We start from the raw sequence: 9396 nt of genomic DNA, 5'->3' as shown, positions 1-9396 counted from the left end.
AGGGAACCTACAGGTTCTTAATCCCAGAGCCAAGAGCCCACACCCCCGCCCCTCCCATCTCACCCCTACTCCCATCCAGGCCCTCCCCCAAGGAATTCTTATGCAAGAACCATTCCCCCACTCAAAGAATGCATATCAACTAGGCAAAGAAGAGTATGTTATAGACAACCAAGTATCTTGTCCTTTCATGTTGAAATAGCTCTCCTCAGAGAGGCCTCAGTCCACCCATCCAGCAAGAGGGGAGTAGGGTCAGGGGGGGAAGCCTAGACCTCCCTGCCTCATCCCCCTCCAAGATTTTGTATGGTCATTCTAACACTCTGTATCACCTGAGAACAGACAAATCACCTGTCATCCAGTAAAACCTTATACAAACCCCAGTATCTGGTATTAGTAAGGGCCTCTGGGTTAGGAGCCCAAGGCCCAGGGCTGGGCACCCACTTGAAGGAAACGGGCCCCAGAGCCGAAGTCTGACTCCTGGTCTGGTGCTCCTGTCCCCATCACAAACAGCCAGCTCTGCCAGTGTCATCGGAGGAGCCATACCATTCAAGGGGTGTGAATCCCGTGGCCTGACCCTCTTAGAATCAGGGCCACTGCTTCCTCCCACCTAGAGAGCCTCAGCTCATTTGTCAAGTAGCGCAAGGCAACTTCTATCTAACCAGACCACAGCCACTCAGAGCCACCACTGCTCTCCACGTTCCTGGGGCTGAGACAAGGCCGGAGAAGATTGCGCGAGGGATTACGGATGGGATAAGAAAATCGGGGGCTTCTGGTAGCTGCAGAAGGAGGCTCAAAAACATTCCTTTCTGTCCCCTGAAGCTGCACACGTTTAACTCCCCCACACACCGAAGACTTCTAACACTAAAAACTCCGCAGCTCCTTCTCAGTAACTTCTACCTATGAGCCCAAGTTTCTGCAAAATCCACGACGATCAGACACACCAACCCCGCTCACACAGTCCTCTCCAAAAACCACCACAGAGAACCCATCACCCACTCCTACAGGTAGAACCCTTACGCCACAGCACGGCAGTTCCGAGGTTGGCAGAAGTAATTAAAAACTCATTTTCTCTGTGCAAGTTAGAACAGACACTTCATCCCCCCGCATTTCGATTCAAAGAAACTTGAAACAGTAGCCTGAACTGGTGGTCAGGTAAACGTGCTAAGATCCCAAGACATGGCACAGGGACCCTTCTGAACTCCCACCAAAATATCAAAAGCCACTCTGCTTTCTTGTCCTTTTCAAAAGGATGTCAAAGACTCCACCAATCGGTCCCGCAAAACATCCAGGTCTTACACTCACAGCAATTCACTCCTGCTGACCCCTAAGCCGCCTCCTGCCTGCTGCAAAACCGACAAGGAGATCACACCTGCTGAGGTCCCACCCTGAAGGGCCCCAGGAAAGGGTCACAAATAAGGGAGAGCCAGGAAACTACATGCACTCTGAGAGGTCAACACCAACCAGTTAAGGTTCTCCCTAAAACGAAACTTTGTGGCTTTAGGGATGCTGGGGGTAGGGCCCACAGAGGAGAGGAAGGTCCAATCAGTCTGAATCAGTATCTTTAAAGGAAGTGGCAGCCCCTTCTTGCTTTTTCTGAGTGTGCCTGGGAAAGGCCCCAGTAGATTTGCTCTCTCAAGGTTTCAAACTCACAGAAGAAAAAGGAAGGGACAGGCCAGTTGTAACACAGACCTGGTATCCTCTCCACCCCACCCCGCCCCCACTCCCTCTAATTAAAGCAGCATGCAGAACTGACAAAAATCCTTCAAGGTTTTTTCAAGCCCCTGCTTGGTACCCCAGACAGAGACAGAAAAGTAAGAGTTTCTGTATGAACACTAGGCACGATTTAGTCGGTTCTCAATAGGAGGAGAAAGAGAAGGCAAAAACTTCAGGCACCAGCCTCTCCTGCCCTTCTCCTCCTTCACCAGTTCTGGTCTGAGCGCCCGCAGGTGCCCTGTTCTGTGCCAAGACTGAGGGCTAAGGCATGGGGGTCTGTTCCACGCCTCCCTTCTTTGTTCACTAGCATCCTGGGCTCAGAACAAAACAAACACACAAAACTATCACGCAAACTTACCACCACCACGAGTGCAAAAACCCAGGCGGTTCTCCCAACGTGATGTTTTTTTCCCATCGAATCTGGAAAGCAGAGAGCAGAGACCACTTAGAGGAGCAGAGAGGAAGGGTGTGCTGGGGGCTTCCCAGAGCCAAAAGGCTGTGAAGACCAACTAACAATAAATGCCAAAAGGTGATAAAAATTCAAAATGGTGGCCACAGTGGCTGCTCCTGAAAACAAAGGCTCTAAGAATAGTGGGGAAGAGGGGGTGTCCAGAAATTGGATGGCTGGGGGGAGTTCCACTCACCTCTGACAAGAAGGTCTGTGCAGATTTCTGTGCTCCTACGTGCAGTAAATATTCGTAGACGTATAAAGCTAACCTGGAAAGTGGGCAGGGGGCACAAAAAGAGAGGGAAGACGTCAGATCACACGGGGCGCTCGCTTCTGGACCTTGCCAGCCGGCTTCCAGCCCTGTCTGCGCTGTCCCATTGTGGCCCCAACCAGAGGTAAGCAGCCAGCTCGGCCATGCCCTTTGGGGGGGGGGGGGGTACGCGGGTGGAAACAGTTATCGGGTGGGTACCAGGCGACGCGTTGCCTCGAGCCGCGAGGGCTGGAAAGCAGCCCCCAAACTTGAACTTCCAACTGGCATCGGAGCCAAAACCACCTAGGTCTCTCAAACTCGAAAGCCTTCCGACCCCAGAGCCTCCCTCCTTTTCCCGACCCACTCGTTGCCACCGCCACCCTCTCCCTAGCTCTGTGGGTCCGGGGAGACTCAGTCCCGGACTCCGGGGTGCTCAGTGCGCTCTGGAGAGGGCAGCAAAGCGCCACCCTCACCACCTCCCCCCCAAGCAACTGTCCCCCAAGCCCAGGGCCAAGCCGGCGCCGCCGTCCCTGCCCAGCGCGGCGCCCGGGAGGGCGCGGGGCGGGCAGCGAGGCAGAGGGCAGGGAAGGGAGAGGGCTCCCGGCCGAACAAAGCCCCCGGCACGCACTCCTCACGCCGCGGGCGGACAAAAGGAGCCTTCGGGGCTGCAGAAGCCACGCGCCCCCTGCCCGCGCCCGCTGGGCAAAGTGCGGCCGCCGCGGCGGGCGCCCAAGCCGGCGCTCGGGACCTCGCCCACCCCTCTCCGCGGGCCCCCGCGGCCGGCACGCCCCGCGGCCACCAGGTGCCCCCTCCCCCGGCGGCGCCCCCCGACGCCCCGGCCTCCGCCGCCTCCCAACAATGGGCTCTCCCACGCCGCCCGCCGCGGCCTCGGGGAAGGGGCCAGGCAGGCGGCGCCCGACCCGGGGCGCAGCAGCCCCCGCCCGCCCACCTGCCTCCCACCGCCCTCCCGCAGCCCCGCGACGGCGCGGCCGCCACTTGGAAAATAGGGCTTACTTTTCCCGAGCCTGCCCGTCCGAGGGCACCGCCGAGCCTTTGCCTTTGGCAAACATGGTTTGCAGAGAAGAAGGCGCCGAGCCTCGCCGCCGCCGCCGCTACCGCTCCGGCTGCTCCCGAGCTGTCCCCTCGCTCCCGGCCCCCTCCCCGGCCTCGCTCGCTCGCCCGCTCGCGCTCTCCTCGCCGCGCTCCCCTCCCTCCCCCCCAGGCGCTGGCTCCGCGCTCTTTCCAGCTGTCAAAGCGTCAGCCCCGGCCGCGGCCCCATCGCCCTGGAACTCCTCCCGCGCCGGCTCGGCCTGGGGTGCCGCTGCCGCCGCCGCTTGCCCGCCGGCCCGGCCGCCCGCTGGCTCGCTCGCGCGCCCGCCCGGCTCCGCCTGCGCCGCCCTCTGCGCCTCCGGCACCGCTGCCGCCGCCGCTGCCGCTGGTCTACTTGGAGCTCAACCGAACGTGGCTACCCGGGCGAGGAAGCGAGGCGGGCGTCAACGTCCCGCGATTGATGGCCGCTTTGGCCAATCGGCGCGCGGGGGCGGGCCCGGCTGCCCGGGAGGGACGCCCTGTCAGCACCCGGCCGCGGCAGTCCCCGCTGCGGCCGCCTCTGCCGAGCCGCTGCCCCTGCGCCTGCGGCCGAGCCGGGGGTGCCCGGGGGCGCGCGCCTCTCTTTTCTGTAGCTGTGGGGAGGCGACTCGAATCGGGCTGGAGGAGCTCTGGTCTCCAGGTCCCGGCGATGAGGGGGTTTGGCCAGCGGGGACCACTCCGCGTGCGGGGACCACTGGGGGTTGGGGGGCGCTGCGGCTGCGTCCGAGAGGAGGGGGCGCGGACCCCTAAGCGGAGCGCCGCCGGCTCCCTCCCGCCACGTCCCTCTCCCTTATCTGCCCCTCACCTCCCCCCGCCCGGCCCGCGCCGGCCCAGCCCTTATCTCCCCCTCCCCCTTGCCTACCCTCCCCCTGGGCTCCGACCCCGACCCCCACCCTAGACTCCAGGCCGCCCCCCAGCCGCCCCGCCCCCGGTCCTCCCTCTTGCCCAGTCCGCCTTCCGAGCGCCGGGCCCGGGGCTCCACGCTGAGAGCTGGGCGGCCCGAGCCGGCGCCGAGGCGCGCGGCTGCTCCTTTACTACATCATTAAAATACTTTGGAAAGCCCCAAAGTGGAGCCGCGCGAAAAAGGTCCTTGGCGTGCTTTGGGGAGCCTGGGGGAGAGGACTGGGGACTTGTGCTAAGAAAAGGGAGAGTGCTCCCAAATTTCTAAGGTCCGCCAGCCCTGGCTAGTTAGCCCCTTGGCTTCTCCACCGGAGACGGTACCGTTCCGGGGGACGGGGGCATCACCTGGGCGCCCCGCGACGTGGAATGCGCGCCACTGAAATCTGCAAACTTCAAATAAATGGAGCTAAATTGGGGAGTGGAGGGGGGGGGGGGAGATGAGCTTGGGGGGGGGGGGGGGGTTTCCCAGTGAGAGGGCCCGGGGGGGAAAATGGGAAAGGGGGGGGGGGCTAGAAGAGTGACCCAGCTATTTGCTGCTGACTCCTCTTTGCCACGCTGAGAACCCCGAGTACACACTATGAGTCCCTTATTAGACCAGAAACCAGCGAAATAGGGGAAGACTCCCCCATTTTCAGACTGCTTTTAGAGCGCCGTTCTCTTTAAATGCGATAAAACACTGTCGGCACTGTCTCTTTAAAAGAGTCGAGCAGAAAAAGCTGTGTAAGCGCTGATTGGCTGCCTGTTTGGATACATCTTTAGGGGAGCCTTGAAACTGTTAGCCTAGGTTGATTTTTTTTTTTTTTTAACTGCGCTGTTCCAATAAACAAGTAACGCCCCTCCCCCTAACATGCCTCGCACCAAACAATTAAAGGATAGGTCAGTGTCCTGGGGAAAACACGTTTCAAGTAGGAAAACTCAGAACTAAATTTCAACAAAATAAAGAATAATTCCCTGCCATTAAACTTTGCTCATTTTAATCTTTTGAAAAGAGAAAAGGGGCGTTTAAAAGAAATGCCCCTCAGCAAACCGATCTGCATTGGTTCAGGAAAGAGACTCAGTGCATTTTTGGAATAATGTTCTACTCAGTGTAACTGCCTCCCTAAATTAGAATACAGCCAAGGCCCTACGGATGCTTCTGGACGCACTGTGTTCTCTGTGTAGAGAGACCTAGAGATCACCCGGGAAGGGGACAGAGGATGGGAAATACTGAACCCTAGTTTATGGTTGTTTGTATGCTAGCCCCTAGTTTAAAGGTTGTTTTGTGAATGAGAGAAGCATGGAGGTTGGGAGGGAGTTGATATACAACGATAGAGGAGAGAAGGAAATAATTACAGTTATTTTTTCCCCTAGGCGGTTTAATTTAATAGGGCTAACTTAAGGTACCTTAGAGCCCACGCTAATTAAATTGGCCTGCTCATACCCTTCCCCTGGACTTCTATTTTTGATGGGCTAGGAATGGCCAAGGATGGCTTGTCAACAGACTGACTCATAAGAAGCCTGACTCATCTCGGGTCTGCAAGGCCCACAAATTATGAGTATCATGAGCATCGGTCAGGTCCTGGCTAAAGGAAAACACTACCCTTCTCTGGCTCTACAAAGGCAGTCTCTACCAAGTTGGCTAGGCCTGATCAGCCCCAGCGCTGCAGCACAGACCTGTCTGTTGGGGCATCATTTTCCTCATCTTAAAATGGGAAAGGAGGGTTAGAAGATCTTTAATATTTCTTGAGATACTAAATCTCATGTTCTATGATGCTAATTTCCCTTCTGTAGTTTTCTTCCCCCGCCCCCCCCGCCCTGAAAAAAAGGACTAGCACCTTCTTCCGGAGCACATGTGGCAAGAGGAGTGGCATCCAGGTTCTGTACCAGATACTCTGTCCTTGTGGTCTGCCGTTTGCTAGGGCTTGACACAGCATGAGGCCCCATATCAGTAAGTTTGTGGTGGAGCTAAAAGAAACAGCGGGAGGGAGGAACTGAACAGAGCAGAGAGCCCCCCAGCCTGCTGGAGAGAAGGAAGCTGATGAGCCCCTGGGAAGCAGAACCACTCAGCAAACCCCAACCAGGTGTGCAGCTGCTGGCACAATGATCCAAGATGTGGTCAGATCAGAAGCCAGTCCAAATACCCAAGAACAGCATTCAGACCCCCAACCTACCTTTCCCCCCTGCATCCCTGAGCTCCTCCTGCCCCAGACCACATCTTTGGGCCTGGTGTGTCTAACTAGAATACCTCCCACCCCAACACCTCCCTTTGACCATTCCTTAGGGCCAACATCTCCTATGCCATCTTCTCCTCCAAAACCTCTTTGCTTTTCATTCCTGGAGCAAAAGTCATCGATCCCCCGGCTTGGTCTCATTTTGCTTGAACCTCCATGGTGGCTCTGCATTCATTCTGTCTATTGTTGCAGCCAGTTGTTTACTGTCTGTCTCCTGTGCCAGACCTGGCAGGGAGAGGAACTAACTGAGTCATCTGTGTGTCTCCACCACCCAGGTTTGATACCTGTGAGCACATTGACATTCAATGTACACACCAGGGGCTAGGGAACCACAAGAGGGAAAAATGGTCTTATCCTCAAAGTAGCTCTGGGTCCCTGGGGGAGATAAGAAAGGGATACCGCCAACAATAGGATTAGATAAGGCCCCTCTCCCAGCCCCACCCACCTACCTACAGCCCCCTGGAACTACTGTACTTTGTGTTCCCAGAATGCACCAGGTCATTGCACACATCCACCCTAGACTCTTTCATTCTTTCTTCCTCCCTCTCTCTCTCTTTCCCTCTCTTCCTTTTTTTCTTTCTTTTAGTACATGTCTATTGAGCATCTACTATGTACCAAGCACTGTTTCAGCCACTGGGTAATAAACCAAACACAAATCCTCACTCTATAGACCTTACGCTATTGGGAAATCCTTCATCCAAAAGCCTCTTTCTGGGACAGACTCCTACTAATTTTCCTGAAATCCAGCATGGGCAGGTGGCACCTCCTCCAGGAAGCCTTCCTGGGAAACCCTCTCTGAGCTCCCAGACTGGGCCAGGTGTCCCCTGGCAGCCCCCGTACCTCCCACAAACTATGACTGATTGCAGTCAGCTACGCTGCATAGGTGTGGATGTGAGCGCACCTCCCTCACGGGAACGTTAAGGTCCTCCTAGTCGGGGAATGATGGCCATTCGCCGGTGGACCTCCAGTGCCCAGCCACTGTGGTAAAAGAAGACGCAAATAACTGAGTGACCAGAATGAGGGGGAGCACCAGGTGAGGTGGGAGAGGAGAAGGAGAAGTCAGCTCCAAGCTTAGGCTAGAATGGCCACTCCTTCACTCAGCTGCCAGAAAGTGGGGGGCAGAAATCCTGGGCTCTGAGGTCAGCTTGGCAGTGGCCAGGCCTCCAGAAGGTGGCAGTTAAAGGAAAAAGACTTCAGGGGCTCGACGCGGAGTTGTGCCTGCCAAGGATGTCACAGGATCTCCTTACCTCTCCCTGGTTAGAAGCTCTTTTTCAGTGTTCCTCACAGCTGCTGGGAGGACGGGGCTCCCCTCGGGGGGCTATTTGAATGGTCACCGAGCACGCAGCCCATCCCCCTCCTGCCCGCAGCCTAGTGGGTCCTGATTGAGTAGAGGCACATCTGGCCAAAACTTGGGCTGCAAGGGCTCAGGCCCAGGCTGGTCGGCCCTGGTTTTAGCAGAAGTTTCCCCACGGAGATCAGGGGTCTCGGAGAGGGGGTACAAAATCCAGCTTCCAGGGACCTGGCTTGGACCTGGCTCAGGGCCTCTCCAGGGGCCATGGGGCAGGTTGGCCTCCCCTGTGTGAGCCTCTGAAAGGGAGAACGTTAGTGTCTGTGTCCAGGGCAAGCAGGAGGATGCAGTGCAGGAACCCTGGGGGATTGCTGTCGGCTGTCAGTCACCACCAGCCAAGCCTGCACCCTTCGACGCCTCCAGAGAGTGGAACACCACTGCTTTGAAGACTGTTTGGAGGTTCAGCGGAGATAGTAATTGGAGAAACGTTCTGTAAATTGAAAAAGATGATTACTCCTGATGTTATTAGCACAGCAGAGCCAACAAACAGAGAGGGGCTAAGGAAGACGGAAGCGAATTTAAGTTTAAAATCGCATGTGTTTTGAGACTTCTGATGGACACACACCTGTGCTGAGGTGTATCATAGCAGAATGGTTTGGGGCATTTTCTGGAAGAAGTGAGTTCTATCTAGGAAGCATCTACTAAGCGCTCAGCCCTGAGCCAAGGACGCTGGAAAGTACAAGAAAATACAAGGCGAGGTCCTGCCAGGGGGGAGCAGGGAGAGGAAGCCGATGCTGTGGTTCTTCCCAGGTTCCTGTTGCATCTCCCCAACCTCCTCTCCAGGGTGTCCTGGCCACGCGTTCGTCTCCACACCACCCTCCATGAAGGCTTCCGTGGCGTCCAGTGCTCTGTGTGTGATCGACTGCTACATCTTTATCCACACCGTTCCCCTGCCTGGAGCACCTTCTCCCAGACCAAGGCTTTGCATATCCCTCACTTCGTCCAGGTCCCCCATCTGAACATGGCCGGAGCCGTCCCTAACGAGCCTCTGTGGAATGGCACCTGCCCCCCTTCATCCTGTTCTATTTTTCTCCATAGCAACCATCACCACCTAACATATTTTATGTTTCTTTATTTGTTTTTCTTACCTTTTTCCCTCATTAGAATTTAAGCTCTGTGGGAGTTTTATCCCCCTTTTAGAACAGGTACTCGACAAAAATATGTTAAATGTTGAATAAAATAATTAATTTAACAAAGACTTTCTGAACATCTGGTATGGGCTGTGCATCGCAGTAGGTGCTGAGAATACAGTGTGAACAAGACAATCACAGTCTCCTTCCGTTTGGGGCTCACAGCCCAGCAAGATAAGGGTTAATTCAATAGGCACACAGATAATATGACGTGACAAACTGTGCCAAATAGAGGATGTGTAAGAGCAAATGACAGAGTCTGATCCCGTTGGGCGGGGGGGGGGGGGGGGGGGGGGGGGGGGGGGGGGGGG

At 56.3% G+C, this 9396-nt stretch overlaps 1 protein-coding gene across 4 annotated transcripts in view; it reads right to left on the bottom strand.

Annotated features, from left to right (window-relative positions):
* SSBP3 (single stranded DNA binding protein 3) overlaps positions 1–3860 on the bottom strand; it is a 163033-nt gene extending 159173 nt beyond the window's left edge. The window contains exons 1-3 of one of the 4 annotated variants that reach the window (XM_049617114.1): positions 3423–3860; positions 2355–2427; positions 2069–2130 (exon numbers count right to left, since the gene is read on the bottom strand). In XM_049617114.1, coding sequence (XP_049473071.1) covers positions 2069–2130; positions 2355–2427; positions 3423–3478 — 191 coding nt within the window. In that variant the 5' untranslated portion in view covers positions 3479–3860. The remainder of the gene's footprint in view (positions 1–2068; positions 2131–2354; positions 2428–3422) is intronic. The other 3 variants (XM_049617115.1, XM_049617116.1, XM_049617117.1) reach the window with 3 other exon arrangements.
* Between the last annotated feature and the right edge of the window lie 5536 nt (positions 3861–9396).

This window comes from Panthera uncia (genome assembly GCF_023721935.1).
Source record: "Panthera uncia isolate 11264 chromosome C1 unlocalized genomic scaffold, Puncia_PCG_1.0 HiC_scaffold_4, whole genome shotgun sequence".
Taxonomy (NCBI): Eukaryota; Metazoa; Chordata; class Mammalia; order Carnivora; family Felidae; genus Panthera; species Panthera uncia.
Note: the sequence above shows the minus strand (reverse complement) of the source record. Positions and strands in the feature narration are given on the sequence as shown.